Source organism: Erigeron canadensis, chromosome 9, assembly GCF_010389155.1.
Source record: "Erigeron canadensis isolate Cc75 chromosome 9, C_canadensis_v1, whole genome shotgun sequence".
Taxonomy (NCBI): domain Eukaryota; kingdom Viridiplantae; phylum Streptophyta; class Magnoliopsida; order Asterales; family Asteraceae; genus Erigeron; species Erigeron canadensis.
Window position 1 is genome coordinate 9,742,234 of NC_057769.1, and position 18,549 is coordinate 9,760,782.

Sequence of the window (18,549 nt, forward strand, 5' to 3'; positions counted from 1 at the left end):
TATGAAACGAGATGTTATAAAGGATGAATCGTCACGGGGAAACAGAAACATTACTGTACGATTCGTACCCACCCACCCTTTTGGAGCGACTGTCGCTCCTAAAGGGTGGGTGGGTACGAATCGTACAGTAATGTTGTCGTATGTTGTCGCCCGTTGTCGTATCCTACTACCCCTTTAGGAGCGACTGTCGCTCCAAAAGGGGTGGTCGGGTTACATGAGGGGTGGTCGGCCTACACGTCCCCTTTATTAATATGGTGTAGATCTTAGTTATTTCTCTTGATTCTTAAATTTATTTTTCTCTTTTTTGCATTTATTACAGTGAAAGTGAATATGAAAGCAATCAACAAGTTTTGTTACTCTTTCTTATTTGTTTGAGCGGTTTCAATTTGATTTCGACATCTACTAAAGGCTAACGCAGTAACTAGAACGGTGGTCGGAAGTTGGTTGTAATGTTAGTTGTTTGAGGGTGGTTTGTGATGGTGAAGGTGGTGGTAGGTTGTGCTTGTGGTGGTCGGAAGTTGATTCTAACACCGGTGGTTCGAGGGTGGTCGTAACAGAGAAGGTGGCGGTAGGTGGTGGTCGGAAGTTGGTTGTAATTTGAGGGTGGTTGTGACAGTGAAGGTGGCGGTAGGTGGTCATCGGAAGTTTGTTGTAATTCAACGGTGGTTGTGACGGAAGTTAATTGGTTCTAACATCGGTTTGTTTTATTGAATTTGGACAAACAACAAACCGCACTCTTCTAATCTTTCGCCCAATTTGACCCGTTTTAAAATTGAAGATGAAGTATTATTGTCCATTCTCACCCGTTACAATCTAAAGCATCACCCAAACAATTAATAATATTACCCAATATAACCCATATCTAAGAGTTTGGGTGGAAGTTTCCGGTTCTAGATATAATAAAATAATGGATGAATAGTGGAGGAAGTGGGAGGTGTTTTTGATGTGTCTAGAAGGGAGAGAAACTGATGAATAGTGTTAGACGTGGGTTAGAAGTAGGTTCTTATAAAGAGGGCCTAAAAGTGATGATTATTTTTCTAACTTATGTCTTCTAGTTACAATTTAACGTACAATCAGTACACACATTGGGTTTTTTCTCTAAGAATGATGACATACATTAATTTTAATCTACAAAAATCATTTTCCATATAAATCATTGTATATAATTTTTGTTATACAAAAAGTATGAATTAAATACTTAGCAACATGTGTCTCAAGAGCATAAGTTTAAAAACTAGAAAATGAGATAATGTATCATTTTAAAAATTTAACCTATTAATCTTTATAATAACTTCATAGACCATTCTAAAATTTTTTATTTTTTTTTTTAAAAATAAAATAACTTCATAGTAATGTGATTTTGAAAGAAACTTGTGTAATCTAAGTTATCAGTATAGATGTTAGACTATTTTTTTTAATGTATCTTTTATTTAAAGGGATAAGTATCCTGGAATGTAACAAACTTTGAACGAATGTCTATAGTAGGAAAACTAAAGTTGTGTGTATTGTATGTAAAAAACTTTAAAAAATGTTTATTGTATATAAGAAAACATACGTGGCAACCATATAGAGGTGTCACTTGTCTGATTTTAATTGGTTGAATACATTTTCTTACATACAATAAAAATTATTTTCGAGTTGTTTACATACAACTTTAATTATTTCCTACCATAGACATTCGTTTAAAGTTTGTTACAATACAAGATACTTATCCCTTATTTAAAATAACTCACACATAACTAGAGATAATATTCAAGTAAGCACTCATTTATTTAAATGCTTTTTCTTTATTATGTTAATAAAATAAGAAAAAGATTTATAGGCCACCAAACTTTTATTCTTTTTCATTTACATCAATTCATGCCAAAAATTACATCAATACACATTGAAATAACAAATACCTTTGACTAAAATCATTAAATTTAAAGCAATGATAGAGTTATTAACAAATTACAAACAAAGGTTGTATAAATACATGCGTCATCATTAGAATAAGGAGAGAAAAACATGAAAGAGAAAAAGTTTCTATTTTAATTGGTCTATCCAACTTAACAAGTTGGTTTATAATCTTTTGTTTGTAATTTGTTTATAGTTTTAACATTTCTCTTAAATCTATACACGCTATACTTTTACTATAACTTTCGATAACTATTTTTTGAACAACATTATTAAAAATAAAAAATATTAATTACTCTCTTTAATTAAGTTTTTTTCATAATAACCTAAATCGATCATATCATTAAGATAATTATTTTTTACCAAGTCATTGAAAAATCTTCATATTTTATCATCATCACCGCCGATTAGCAAAATAAACATTTTATTCATAATAATTCATTAGTCAATGATAACCAGCCTAGCTGGTCAGAGGTACTCTCATTTTTACCCAAGTTCTTGAGTTTGATCCCCACGGATGATAAGTTTTGGGGTTTTTCTTTTCGAATACTTGTAACGGCGCCTAGCTTATGGTCAACGTACATCTCGTTGTCTAGGGTAGGTGTAAGACTTCGCCATTATACGGTGGGGTTTCTCTGATGTCATACTCCGACTGAATGTTCGGAAAAAAAGATAAATACATAGCATCAAATCGATACTTTGATACCCATTAAAAACAACAATCCCGATCTATTTATGAGGAAAAGTAGAATTGAATTAACAAGCATATTTGTCTTTTTTCCTTTTTCCATCCATAAATTTAATGGTTTATTGTCATAAAATGTTGGGTGCTATTGTCATAGAATGTTGTTTTCGACTAAATTGTCATGAATGAAAAAACATTAAAATGGGATGGCCTAAAAGTCGCTTTTAATAAATAGATGGATTAAAGAGGTAAACAATTAAATATTTGGATGTCTTCTACGGTCATTAACCCCTAATTAATAAACTAAGAAAATAAGGAGCTAGATGTAATCTCTCTTTTTATACTATGTTTTTGTGGTTTTTTTCTCTTTTTGGTTTTATTTCAAACCTACATCCTTAAATTATTGTACACCTTTCTATTTTAACATGTCCTAAAATGATATGTACACTTTTACAAGGTGATTTATTTTGTCGTTTAAGTATATTGAATCGTGTTTTTTGTTATCTTAATTTTCATTTTTGACCTGTTTTATTTATTGTGCCTTATAATCGTATATTAATCGTAGCTGGATCAAGTAGCTATGAGTAACACGATTGATTTAGGAAATAATTTATGTGACATATTTAAACATCAATTGGTTTTGCAAGGTGGAGTACGTATATTGTAGAGATATCTAACAATAATTTCCCATTAGGAAATGTGTAATGGGGTATAATCAAGGCATTGTTTTTTTTGCTTTTTGGTTTTAAGCTTTTTAAGTTTCAATAATTAAGTACACTTGGTAAAAAAAAGTGCAATTTAGTTTTTTAGGCAAATATGATACAAAACATATAAAAGTATCATTTTAATAATTTTCTTAAAAAAAAACTATTTTAACATATATTTTTATATACACACCATTTTAATCAATGAGTTAGTGATACATTGACAAAATCTTTGAAAAAATGATTTATTTGGATTTGAGTCCACTTACCAATTTATAAGGTTAGATTAATAATGCCCTTAAAAAAAGAAAATGAATACGTCATCTTAATGATCATATTTTTTGTATACACCATTTTGGCCTTAACTCTATGATTTATAATAACATCATATGCACTATATATATATATATATATATATGCACATTTAGCTTATTTTAGATAACTTTCGTCATTTTGAATATTATTGTATCGAGAATTAATTTAATTATTAGAACAAGTTTTATACACGTTTACATGTTAATTAACTGAAACCTTGTTGTATAATCTATGAAGTGAAATGAAAGGACGCATACAAACATTACAAGTGTTTTTGTTTCTAAAGTGAAATATATACATACAAATATATAGAATTTGTAACGCCTATGTTAAGAGAGTTTGTTAGAAAAACGTCCGTACGTGTTCCCTGGTTAATTATTTGAAATCTCAATCATTCCCCGATCATCGCCGTTCTGGTTTCCGCCGGCGGTACTACCCGGCGGCATACTACGTCTCATGCATTTAATTAATTTTCTCTCCATATATAACTTAATTAATTTGTATGTACACATATACATATAGATAAATTTATTACATAAAGATCATATATAAATTATGGCGTACCGTAGAAAGCAGGTGTTATCCCGGTCTTCAACATTTAAGGAAGAGATCCGCTCGTCGGACGACGATAACACCACCACATCGTCCGCGGCACTGCCTAACCGAGCTTCAGATCCTCGCCTAGACTTATTTCGCTCCCGTGCCTTTCACTCTTCGTTTAATAACCGATCCAAGGTTTCCTTTCATTTCATTTTTTGTAGTAATATTTATGATATGTATATATACATGTAGGGTAACACTCCGGTGAGAACATTCTTAAAATAAGAACGGTGAGAACACCTTAAAAACATCATTTTGATGCATTAAAAGTACATAAAACTAACATAGTGCATAACTAATTATCTTTATTTAAGTGTTTAACAACACATTTATCCGTCAAAATCGAAATAATCATGTTTTTTGTTTTGTGCATAATCATCAAAATGATGCATCCAACAAAAATCGTGATTTTTTCGATTTTGATGAATCAATGTGTTGTTAAACACTTAAATACTGATAATTAGTTATGCACTATGTCAGTTTTATAGACTTTTATTGCTTTAAAATGATGTTTTTAAGGTGTTCTCACCGTTCTTATTTTAAAACCGTTCTTATTTAATTATCCCTCTATACATGTATATATGTATATGTATATAGTATGTGTGATCCAAGATGACATGCATTTTGTAAGTTAATGGTATTTCTGGAAGTAGTCTCTCTATAGTAGGGGGTATGACTGAATCTGCATACCCCGCACGCTAGTGCTTTTTTGGGTAGAATTGTTTGGATAGTGTGTATGACAATTTTTTTTCCAATGACTTTAGTGTAAATTTCATTTAAAGTTGTATTTGAACCCTTGATTTTATTAATAAGTCTTGAATATGTTGTGGTGTGTTAACCTAGTATGATTAATCATTGTTTTGTGCTAATTAATTAGATCATATGATGCTTGGAAAAATAGGTTGCTTCTAATCATAATTATAGTTCAACAAGGAGTACGAATGAACCACGGGGCTTTTGGAGTGTTTTAGCAAGGAAAGCTAAAGCAATTCTTGATGATGAAGTTCCTCAACATTCAAACGCTTCTAGCAGCGCGAAGCCAGAAACAATTCGCTTCTCAACAGGCAACAAGGTGAATATATTTATTTTTGCATATCATATTTGAGTTTGAAATACATGATGGTAAGATCATGGAGTGATTTGTTCGATAACAATTGCTACTTTCTGAAACTCCCTTGTAGTTTTCTGGCATTCAGGTTCGACATCAATATGGATCATCCGAGAATTCAATAAGGATAACGGATAATTCAACCTTAAAGATAGGCTTGAATAGACTTAAGTCTACACTTGATCAAATCGACACTAGTGGGAGTACTTTGAAGGTAAATGTAGTTTGATGTATATATAGGCTAATTGTATCAAATAGCCCGGATTGAAAGTTCTTGTACTCCTGTCTTTTACAATTTATCTGCTCCAACTTTTACAATTTATAACAAGAATTAGATAGATGAGTAGCCCTTACGTACAAATCATAACTACTGATCGATGCAAGTTGGGTACTTTTGACTTAGACAAATGCAATGTAATGTGTTTGAAATGAAGCTGCTAATGTTGTTTGTAAATCGTAAGTAGTTAAGATCTTGTTTTTAGATTCCAAGGTCATAGAAATGGAAGTTAAACTTAATTTCTTACATTTGTTTCCAGGCAGACAAGAACATTCAAAAGAGAAGACCAATAATGGATAGTGAACAAAAAGATCAGATTCAAAGGCAAGATCTTATAATGCAAATGCAATCTCCTCAGCCGCAGAGGAACCAAGAAGTTCAACTACAAGCTTCTCGCGACGTAAGGTGGCAAATGTGTGGTTTTTTGTTTTGGTTAATACTTGGAACTTACTAAGTGGTGTGGAAATTTTCTTCATAATTAAGAACTGGTTAATACTACAAGCATCTGCAGCTCAATTACTCTTTGAGACTACTTTTTCGACCCATCATATTTCCAGTAGCTAAGATTGATCAAATAGCTATTATCCCAAATTCCCAATCCAATGTAAAAATCTTTCCAAAAGCTCTTTCTATAATAAAAATAGTTGTAGCTTTTAGCTAAAAAGTCTTTGAATAAATCCTTTTTCTCGACGGTAATAAGTTATGAATGACTTTTTGAAGACAAAACATCTTCCAGTATGCTCCCATTAGGATATGCTATAAGATGATATATATATATATATATATATACGTTCTTAGCTTGTTGGGATGTAAAAATTGATATTTAGTATTTCATGAAAAACATAGCAGAAACTATCATGTTTATAGGCTCACTGATCTGATTCATTATAAACATAAACATACATATTTTAGCTGCATAATGGTATGTCTTTCTTGATTTTGGTTTTGGTTGACAGATAGCAATTGTAACAGCTGCTAAGGTAAAACAACTTGCTCGGGAGCTTAAATCTGTGAAGGCGGAATTAGCATTTGCAAAGGAACGATATAGTCAGCTAGAAGAAGAAAATAAAATGCTTCGTGAAGCTCGTGAAGGAGACAACCTTGATGATGAAGACATGGTACTATTGATCAGCTATCTATAATTTTTCTTAACTATTTATTTCTTAAATTTCTTGACAATAGGTGTATGTAATATGTGTGTGTAAATTGTGATCAGATACGGGTTCAGCTAGAGACATTATTAGCAGAGAAGGGGCGTTTGGCACACGAGAATGCAGTATATTCGCTTGAAAACAGATACTTGAGGGAAATAGCTGAATTCCATCGACTCAACATGCAGGATGTAGTGTATTTGGATGAAAGCGAGAAAGAGGTTGAGGTTACACAGGCTAATAACCTCTTACCCAATGAGACCTCCCAAAATTCAGTGGAGACCTCGTCGCCTAATTCTAACAGATCAGAATAGGTTCAAAAAAACACACATTCTAATTCTCATAGATGTTTATTGTTTCATCTCTTTTGCGCGAATGTGGATGATGATTCCCAATTTTAATGGCGTCGATTTGTTCTTTTTGAGAGTAACTTAAAAGTTTTTATACAGGCAACTTGATGAAGAATAACAAAAGGTTTCTATATAATTTGTGGGTGTTTTGGCATTATTTTTTGAATTCATCAAACCTTTAGTTTGTATTTCCCTTTGTGTTTCTTTCAATTCACTGTCAAGGCAAGGTAACGTGTATTAATTGAATGAAATGACATGATATATACTAAAGTCACAATATATTAAGGCCTTAATTACCGATCTGCAGAGCCTTCAATAACATTGCTAATTAAGTCAAAAGTTGATTATCTGTTATGAAATTGCCTATGTTGTCTATTTGTCATAAGTCTGTTCATACACATGAAGGGAAGTACTCAATTTCAATTTTCAAGTATCTGAAGTCTTTTTTAGAAGGCAAATTAGTTCACTCGACAACTATGACGCACTACCAATAACCCTTTTTTCATTTTAAAGGCAAATTAACTTCACGTCACATAGTGATCGAGCTATGTGATGGTTAAAGATGACCATCACAATGAATGGAAAGAAATACAAGGGAATTGAACTTTATAGGATTGGCGGAGCTATGTGTCTTGACATATTACCTTCTTTAATAAATAAAGTGAATGTGAATAGTAGCTATTTTGTCTTTATCTACATTTTCAGTATAAATAAAACATATGTTGATACATGTTTAAAGCTTTAGATTAGTTGGTTGGTAAAACCCCTTGCCTCTCATGGGAGGGGTCTTTGGTTCAACTCCCTTCCTTTTCAATTTTAAACTTTTAGTTCCTTTATTTTCGCAACCACATAATTTTCATATATAACCTTGGAGTTTCAATTTTAAACTTTTAGTTCCTTTATTTTCGCAACCACATAATTTTCATATATAACCTTGGAGTTTTATATTTAAACAGATTCATATTTATACTCTTGCCCCTTATTGTTTCATTTGATTTTTTACGAAACTAATTTAAGTAACATGATTTTATTTAAACATTATCATTTTTAAAATAAAAAAACTTTTTTTAATTTTTTGTTTTTAGATTTTACTTTTGGGGTTTTTCAACATTTATTTTTTGTGTAATAGTATGAATTTTAATATTTTGTTTCTTATAAAAAAAAAATCTAATAATTTTGTTATATTTTTAAACAATTTTTTGATATTATGTTGTTTACATATATTCTGTTGATTCTTATTATTTTCTTTTGACTTTTGAGTTTATTTTATCAACATTTATTCCTTCTTATTATTCTTTTGAGTGACATAAACATGATGGTGTACCGGTATATTGCTACTTTTTTCTTCTTTTTAAACCCTTAACATATCTCATGGAATGACATTATTTTGTAACTTTTTGTACTATAAGTTTATACTTCATAAAAATTAGATATGAGTTGTAACTTATGTTTTTTTAACATTTATTTTATACATTTAGTCTTAACTTTTGTTTAGCTTTTTGCTTTTTTGGCTTGTATTTTACAATTTTGTTTATACTTTGTAACATTATCTTTTTTGTAGCATTTTTTTTCAACATTATGTTTTAATTGACATTCCATTTGTATATTTACAGTTTTTAAATTTTTTGCTTTCTACAATATTTTTAATGAACTTTTTCTTATTTTTTTTGTAAAGTTTTGTATCGCATATATGTTATTCAATTTTCTTTTCGTTGTAATTTTTTGTTCTCTTTTGATTTTTGAGTTTGTTTTTAAGTTATTTTATAAAAGAATAGTATTTGATATGTGACAACTTTATTTATTTTACCAGTTGTTTTTATATTGAATTAAATGAATACTAGCTGTTTTTATAAAAAAAATTTATGGTTCTATTGGCACTCGGCGCATGTATTTGATCAACAACGGTTCCGTCACTTTTACCCATACACATCAACGCTCTTCTAATACCCGATGCCGCCCAACGGGCGGCCCGGGCTACCTAGTTATAAACATTTTGAAGCGTATACGGAGTAAACATTCTCTTTATAGGATTGGTTTTTTAATGTGGGGTTAGCCCACTTGGTAGAAAATTTTGCCTCTTGGAGTAAAGACCAAGGTTCAATCTTTGGTAATGGAATAGTTTAGTATTATTTGATGTAATGTAGTAGTATTGTATATTTGCCGTTCAAAAAAAAAAAAAATACACGAAGTAAACATTCTCTTAAAATTAAACTAGACTCATGTCCGGGCAATGCGGCGGCGGCGGCGGTGACGGTGGTGGGGGCGGCAATGGGGACGACAGTGGCGACGGTCACGATGTTGGTGAATGTAAAAGTAATTGATGTTAAAAGTGATATTGTAGTTATTTTAAGTGTTGAGAGATTTATACTGCAAATTAAATCATTAAGGGTATTATAGATATATTTGATGAAGATGTTTAAATTAGTGAATAAAGGAGAAATATATTTTTGATTTTTTAAAGACAAAACGTTTAAGAAAAAAAATAAGTGGTTTGTTTTATTAGATAATATAGATAACCAATCAATTACCCAAAGAAGATCACCACATGTCCACATATTCAATAGAAAATTAATTAAAGTTTTAGAGGGTGTTTGTGATTGAGTTTTAAAATGATTATCTGATTATTGCGTTTACATAACGCAATTAATAAAAGAAAAAAGTGTTTGGCAAAAAAAGTGATTATCAGCGTAAAATCTAGTTTACATAATCATTTAACTATACGAACTGCTAACTAATTTATATTCAAAGGACCAGATTTATTATTTCCAGATAATCAATAGGTACCAAATCTTTGGCTTTCAAAGAGACGAAGTCGCTAATTGTGAGTCCCTCGATAGCTATAGATCGCTCTCGAGATCGTCTATGATTATGTCGTGAGTGCGGAATCCTCACGAGATAACTAGTTTGATTAGTAAACCGGTATATCGCTAATTATCAAGTAAATAATCAGTCGTATTATACTATCTTCGTTTCTATAAGATATAGAACGAACTTAGGTGTCTGGTGTACTTGTATGTCGAACGTGATCCCTTATTTTAGGGTATTGGTTCGTATATATATGTTTCAGGTCGAACTGGGCTTGCTGGGCTTTGTTCTTACGAACTTAGCTGCCCAGCCCATGTAACGAAGTTAATCTTCGTTTGTACCAAACGAAGTTTATCTTCGTTTGCCTCTAACGAAGATATACCTTATCTTCGTTAGATACAAGACTTAGTTATATTCCTAAGTATTTCATCTTAAGGAATCCTAACACATATTATGTTTGTACTTGTATATCACACAACAAACATCATACATAACACACATATATATAACACCAAAACATGTAATCGATCATTACCAAAACATAAAGTCCATAACCTATCAATTACATATATAGATACGACATAAATTAACATAATGTCTCAATCTAAACGACATATCAAATCTAAGTTGCTGTTGTCACATCAACATGCATCAACAAACTCCCCCTTGACAGCAGCACCTTCGATTTCTTAGTCTTCAAAATCTGATCATTCATCAAACAACAATCTTTTGCTATTTGCATGAAGATCTTCATGTAAGCAGAGCTGTAGTATCTTACGATATCTACTTTCTTCATGCTTCCAAAATGGCAAAAACGAACACTCTGTATCGTACAGCTTTCTCAGATCATTTCTTGAGAAGTTCACCAGCTGCATCGGATCATAAACTCTTCTCAACAAAATCTGCTTCTTTGAATCTGCATACATCTTGGCTTCACCAGAATTTCGATCAATTTCCCAATTATCCATCTTGTCCAAGACATCTTGTGCCCATTTCTTGGCAGGAACCTTGATCATGCATTTAATATCATGTTGAACAAACTCAACTGTTTTATCTAGCTTAACCACTCTTTTCTTCGAACTTGGCTCAATCTTAAATTGTGGTTTATCAGAATCTTTCATGTTCTTCCTTAACCAGAAATCTTTTCTGAGATTCTTACCAACAACATCAGCTAAGCCATCATCGCTTGGATTGATAATCCAGTTATTTCCAAGCTCATGTAAATCTTCTTCACACAAACTTCTGAAATGTCTCTCACACCATGCTAAGTACTGACAACCTTCTGGTCTTTTAAGCACGAACAACTTCAATTCATCATCATAAAACCAACTCCAGATGATTGTCTTGTACTTTGCAGCATCTTTATCTGAGATATGAGTCCAATATAAATTCGGTTTCCACGTTTCCCTATGTACTATCCAATCATTTACTCTTTTTTCGGGAACACGTCGATCAACAATATGTAATGAATCATCATCTCTGAGAGGAACTGAAAAATCATTTGAATTGAATGGTCTTGTCACATTAATCTCATATTCAGATGGAATCGACACATCACCATTCTTAGCATACACAACAAAATGTAGAACTTGAGTTAGGCTACTGAATGGGACTTGAAGCATTCTTTCTCTAACATCTGATCTCTGCTGATCCAGCACTCTATTCTCTTCAATCAACGGATCTTCAGGAATTGAGTCCCATACTTCGTCAAACCCATAAGGCTTCTTGAATATATCTAGATTTGGTTCAGGGACAAATTCGCCTTCCTCGAGCTCATCACCATCAAAGAATAAATCTGTATAATCTGGATCATCTATTTAAATTTACACAAAATGAACACCAGAATAAAAGAATAATCATGATAATTATAATAAAGATGAAATATGATAATTATAATAAAGATGAAATGTACTTGTATTAAAATAAGATAAATTACATTTTCATTACATAAAATGTCATAACTTATTACACACAATCAATTGTACATTCTATCTAACAATCTTTATCATAGACAAAATTAGAAACCTGAATCACGAGGAGCACCAGAAGGACCAGCGCCAGAACCAAAAGCACCTTGCTGAGAAGTATCACCTCCTGTCTCCCCCTCGATCGCTGCACCCTTTCCTCTATCTTCAACTGGGCGAGAAACATTCCTTTCAGCAGCATTATCAGCATCATCATCGTCATTCTGACGTCGTGGTTGAACCACTGACAATCTGCAGACCTCTTCAGGAACTTCTCCCCCTTGATTCTTGACCCAGTTGATCAAAAATGTTAAGGCAACGCGAGTCTCAGTGAGTTCAGACTCCAAAGTGCGAACCCTGGTCTCCAAAAGATCAACACGACATCCAAGAACAGTAGCAACAGCAGCAGTCGGTCTTGGAGGAGTAGGCATTGCTACAGAAGAAGCTTCAACAACACGTCGACGCTTAATTTTGGTATATTGAAGATCAATACTCCCTTGCCTCTTCACCGGACTAACCGAACTTGCTCTGTTCACAGGGTCTTCCATATCTTCAAAGATCTCTCGCAATTCAGAATCATGCTGAGCTGCAACATCAGGATCAATCTCAGCAGCAGGAATGGAGTTAGCGGAATCTGAAATTGCTGGAACAGCGTGACAAGCTTTGCTTCTGCGTTCTCTATGAAACAAAACACCCTCTTGATCAAACGACTGATGCGAATGATCGCTTTCAGAAGCAACCGCAATATCATGAATCATCTTAGTTCGACGTTCAGCAGCAGCAGAATCATCTGTGTCTGTCGCAGTTGTAGCAGCAGAACCGTCGGAACTAGCAACATCATCATCATCATTTCCAACATCCGAACCAGCAGACTCATCCCCTGAACTCTCAATACCATCAACAGAACTTGCAGAAGAACCAGAATCAGAATCGTCATCAACAGCATCCACAAACATATCATTCTCAAGACGAGATTGATAGTTTGGATTAATCAGGTGACCAAAAAGTGGTGGATCATGGAGACCAGCCACATTACTCGTATTGGCCTCAAGATCAGCAAAAAGACGCGAAGGCTAAACATGAAGAACGTAGCGAGGACCTTGGTCATATTCTAAGTCTGGACAAAAATGTCTAACTATAGCCATCACAAATCGAGGATACAGAAGAAATCGCTTTCTCCCCCTAGCATTAATCTGATCAATAAACTCTTGATAAAAATATCGGGAGAAAGGATAAGGACGATTATATACCAAAGCAACCATCTGCGACGCAATCTGTGCAGATAGTTGATCAAAGACAGCCTTGCGATTGCTCAAACAGACGAGCAATGCATACACCAGATACCTCCATCTTCCCTGAAAACCACTCTTGTCAAAAGGAAGTTTGACCTGGCCAACAAATCCCATTCTCTGAAAGCAACGAAGAAGGAGTTCGAACTCGTAAGTCATTTCAACATCTTCCTCTTCTTCTACCCCAACACACACACACACACACACACACACACACACAATCTGCCTCTCTCTCTCTCTCCCCGCTTTTCCGGCGACGGGATCTTGAACCACCGCCATCTCCACTTTTATCTCTGACCGGCGACAGCGACCAACTCCTCCTTCTCCGGCGATACAGTCATACAACCGTCGGAAAAAGCAACAAACTTCGCCGGAAAACTTCAAACGCCGATATATCCTTCGTTCCTTCGAATTAGAACATCACACTTCTACCAAAACACTCACAATCACACCGCGAACAAACCCTGACCAGAAATTAATCCGATCTATACTCGCCGGAAAACTTGAAAAACTCACCGGAAAAATTAAAAACACTATAGCTGTGTTGCTTCTTCGAATTAATGCATGAAACTTGTACCAAAACACTCAGAAACACATTCCGCACAAACCTTATCCAATAAACATTGTTTTTGAGCTCGCCGGAAAAATCAGTGTCACCGAAAAATCAGAATCCACCATCTCTTGGATCGCCGCCGGAGTAACCAATCAAGCTTGATTGGCTTGACCAATCAAATATGATTGGACAATGTCGCTGGAGTAATTCGCCGGAGTAACCAATCAAGCTTGATTGGCTTGACCAATCAAATATGATTGGACAATGTTACCAGAGTAATCCGCCGGAGTAACCAATCAAGCTTGATTGGCTAGACCAATCAAATATGATTGCACAGTCGCCGGAGTAATTCACCGGAGTAACCAATCATGTTTGATGGGATTTTGATGATGGTTGATCCAAGGGCTGAGATTAGTCCCTTGGTTTCCATCAGTTTTAAAGGATCCATATGAATCCAACCCTATTAATTAAATATATCACGAATTATAGAACACTTTTAGGATTCGATTGAAGTTGTAAACAACAAGCACTTAATCTCGAGCATTGTTACTAGCCAACATTCTTGGCGTGCGAGTTGAATTCACCGAGTGGGGCGGGCGGGGGGTGGAGATCGGGTAGGCCCTTGGTATCCAGTTTGGATACCCGTGGTCCGGCCCTTCGCTGTTCTTAAAAAATAAAAAACAAGCACTTAATCTTGTATAAAATTATTATTTTTTGAACAGTTAGTCGGTATTCGACATCAGAGAACACCTCACAGTATAATGTTGAAGCACAACGAAATGTAGACCATAAGCCGTTACAGGTGATTCTGGGAAAAAACCCACATACTTATCACTCTTAAGAGTCGAACCCAAGTTTTGTGAGAAAAACCAGAGATGCATTATGGGCTAGCTTCATTTACTTGTATAATATCTATGTATTAGGGTTTCATTGATAAACATACGGTAAATTGTCTTAATTAAAAGAAAATCTTAAAACGTATTAATTCTATAACTTCTATAAACCCTTATAAAGGGTATTGGTTTTAAGAAATTAAACAACTTTTTCATTCCCATAATACCCTTCTTACTTCTATTGTTTTTTACACCTCCTCAAGTATCTACCGAAAGTATCCTTATCAAAAATTTAAACCCACAAAACACACATCTTTCTCCTTCGCATTCTTCGATCACCACCACCGCCTTCATTTTATATTGTCCTCATCTTTTAGCCGCTGCAACGCGCGGGTACTATGATCGTTTCCATATAAAAGTTATTAGTTAACCGATCAAGACTACAAACTTGTGAATGCCACATGAGATTTTGAGGTATTTTTTGGATGCTATAAAGTATAAGAAAACGGAAAAGGTAACCAGAATTTTTCTACAAGATAAAATATTTTAGCTAAGAAAATTAGTAAATTACCATAAAGTCAACCCATTATAGATAGTTTTTCTAAAATTAAACAATTTATTTGAGATGAACTAAAACCTTAAGCTGTCATTAGAAAAATCTTTTAAAAAAATGTAATTACATTTGAAATACCACAAAGAAAATTAAAATATTGAACATAAATAAACACATGATATAATACGGAGTAATATTAAACAAAAATGGAATAAAAAGAAATGCAAAAATTTAGAGAGTTGACCAATAAATAAACCCATTGACTGGTTTCCATTTACATGCAAAACAGTTGTCAATCCATCACCTTTTCTGTACACATAAATTCCAAAAACAGACAAATCCAAGGGCATTTCCGTCAAACCCACACCCATTCCCCCCTTCTCTTTGCTCTGCTTCTCCCCTCAAGCACCACCTATACATACACTTTCACTATATCTATAATCTGACCTATACATATACAACAATATATACAACTCCATTTCCCTTGTATATATATATCTTTACATATACCCACTCATTTTCACTAATGCAGATGGATTCTTGAGGTACTATTCTGTCTGTGTATTCTTGATCAAGAAAATACTTTTATATTTTCAATTTTTAAGAAATTTATTTTCTTGATAGGAATTAGGGTTTGTTTGTATGTATATATACATACATTGTGCTGAAAATTGAAAAAAGTTCAAGAACTTTCTAGAACCATTTATAGGGTTTACATCTTTACATACAGATAGAATTAGGCCATATATAGATATAGGTATAGATATAGATATAGATATATATGTTGTGATGATATTGAATAACTTTGATGAATAAAATGAGGCTTACATTTTGGAGTTTAGTAAAGGGTGTTGTGTTTTTATGGTTATTATGGATTCCAAGATTTGAGGGTCAATTTACTAATCCACAAACAATGCCTGCGCGGGCGCTCGATGCGACCCTGCAAGATTACGCTTATCGTGCTTTTGTGCATCCAAGAACCGGGATCCCGTATGATGGGGTGCCCCCTGCTAATTTGAATGGGATTGAGATATCTGCAATGAGGTTAAGGAGTGGTAGTTTGTATCATAGAGGCGTTGAGACGTTTAGAGAGTTTAGGATTCCGGTTGGTTTGAGGGAACAGCCGTATGTGGAAAGGCTTATTTTGGTTTATCAGAATTTGGGGAATTGGTCAAGTACGTATTATTCGTTGCCTGGTTATGCTCATTTGACTCCTGTGCTGGGTCTTCTTGCATATAATGGGTCAGATTTAACAGCTGTTGATTTGCCTGAGCTTGACTTGTGGGCTTCTGAAAAAGCCATGACGATAAAATTTGAGGAAGTTAGTCCAGTGCCTGCTGGTTTGGTCGCGAAATGTGCTTGGTTTGATTTACATGGGCAGGTTAATTTTACGGATGTAGTGAATGAGAATGTGTGTTTAACGACTGAACAGGGGCATTTCACGATTGTGGTTGAATCAGCTGCAGCTCCTGAGCAAGAACCGCCTGCAACAGTTGAAGGTCATCCTGAAGCACCTAGTAAGAAGGATAAGGATTCCTGGGTGTGGGGTATTGTTGGTTCGGTATGTGGTGGGGTTGCATTGCTGGTGTTATTGGCTTTGATGATAGTGTTGGTGTGGAAATACAAGAAGAGAAAGAAAATGCGTGAACTTGAACGGGCTGCAGATGCTGGTGAAGCATTGCGTATGACCAGAGTTGGGAGCATACTAAGAGCACCATATGCTTTGCCAACTAGAACGATGCCACAATTCGAAATCAACTTAGGTGCTTGACTACTGGTCACTCCATGTGCACAAACACAGGATATTCTTTTAGCATTCTGCTTTTGTAGGTACCCTATTCCACTTCCTTTTAATATCTTTACGCATTCAGATTCTAGGGTGATTGATCATTCATATGTAGATGAATCATCGTATGCATCGTGTAAGTTTTAGACATTTTTTTGCTGAACATTAATGCCCTATTGACTAGGAATAAAAAATATTTCGGGCAATGGAATATAATCTGATGGTACAAATGTGTGCGAATTGTGTAGTTTTGTTTTGCTTGTCTTCATATAGTGAAATCGAGTACTTTGTTTAAGCATATGGAAAATTTGGTTTCATACTTTCGTATGAAAGGTTACATCTTTAAACTTTGATTCATGAAGTGTACAAGTTTTATGTTTTCGTCTTGTTTGTGCTCATATAGTGAAATCCAGAAGTTCATGTATGCATATGCAGGAAGCATCAACATGTTGAAACTTGAAAGGAATCCCTCCTCCATAATTTTTTTCTTCAGTTGGGTTTATGAAACCTGGGAAAACTGTTAGTATTACATACATTATTTAAATATCAAAACTGAACTTTGTAGCTGATATATGCTTAATAAATCATAAGTAAATTTAATTTCTTACAGACAAACATGAAGTCAGTTTGAAGATTGTATTTGTTCCAAAAATATATATATAACTTACTCACCTGCCCAATATGTTTTCCAGCATATAGAAAACTAGAGGAACCTCATATGATAAATAAGCAGCCATAAATTTTCAATAGATGAATTTTAAGAAGGAAAGCAGTGTTACGAAAAGAAACCTTAGTGTAAGGTTTGTAAGATTCTTGTCTTTGTGAATTGAGATATTATTGTGTCATTTTCATGTTACAAATATGGTTTTTATGTATATCTCCAGTTTTTTTTCTCACTTTCCTTGGTCAGTTGGTCTGTACTTATGCAAATTTCTTATATGAGAGTGTGGAAATCTGATGTTCGGTACAAATACAATGCTAGATCAAGTAGATATGAAGCGTATTAGTTTGTTATCTGTAGCCGGTTATGTTTTTCCAAACAGAAATGTATTTGTGTTGAATTGTTGATGTTAAAGTTATTGATTTCAACTGCTTCTACTCGATCTGATGTTTTTATAATCTATGATAGCTGGTGTGTACTTTGCAAGATTGATAAGCGTGAAAGCATAGTCATGACATCATAGATATACTGCATATGCTAATTTAGGCCTAAACGTATTATTCTCAGTATCAGCACCAGATAATATTGTTTCGTACGCCTTCTCAAATGACGATCTTTTTTGTATGTTTATGGATTTTACCAACTTCTATCAGCGGATGCTAGTTAGTAAGTTTAAGAGTACATAAATCTTTTTCTTATCTGAGCATGTATTCTGATCAAAAGGAAAAAAACGGAGAAAGCAGGATCCTAGAAAAGTATGGGTGTATTCCGATTTTAGTTCTTATTTAAGATTTTACCGAAAATACAAACTATTGCAACATCTGCAATCAAATGCCAAGGCTTTCTCAAGATGAAGTGAGGCTTCAGTTACAGCCAAAGCATAGTCAAACAAACTCCCAGATGTACACCATGTTGCACATCAATAAGTTTTAATGACAAAATTGGTCCTTCCAATTCATATCAGAAAAGTTTGATAATGACACCAACCTCCCATCTCAAATCTATATATATATATGTTT

General features: G+C 33.9%; 2 protein-coding genes across 2 annotated transcripts; both read left to right on the forward strand.

Annotated features, from left to right (window-relative positions):
* Positions 1–5,877: 5,877 nt before the first annotated feature.
* On the forward strand, positions 5,878–7,050 carry LOC122583165. Its single transcript, XM_043755594.1, has 3 exons — positions 5,878–5,985; positions 6,542–6,703; positions 6,802–7,050. The coding sequence occupies exons 1-3, from the start codon at positions 5,878–5,880 to the stop codon at positions 7,048–7,050; spliced, it is 519 nt and encodes a 172-aa protein (XP_043611529.1).
* Positions 7,051–15,900: 8,850 nt separating this feature from the next.
* LOC122583166 lies at positions 15,901–16,854 on the forward strand. The gene has a single exon (XM_043755595.1). It carries the CDS (start codon positions 15,901–15,903, stop codon positions 16,852–16,854), a length of 954 nt encoding a protein of 317 aa, XP_043611530.1.
* Positions 16,855–18,549: the final 1,695 nt, after the last annotated feature.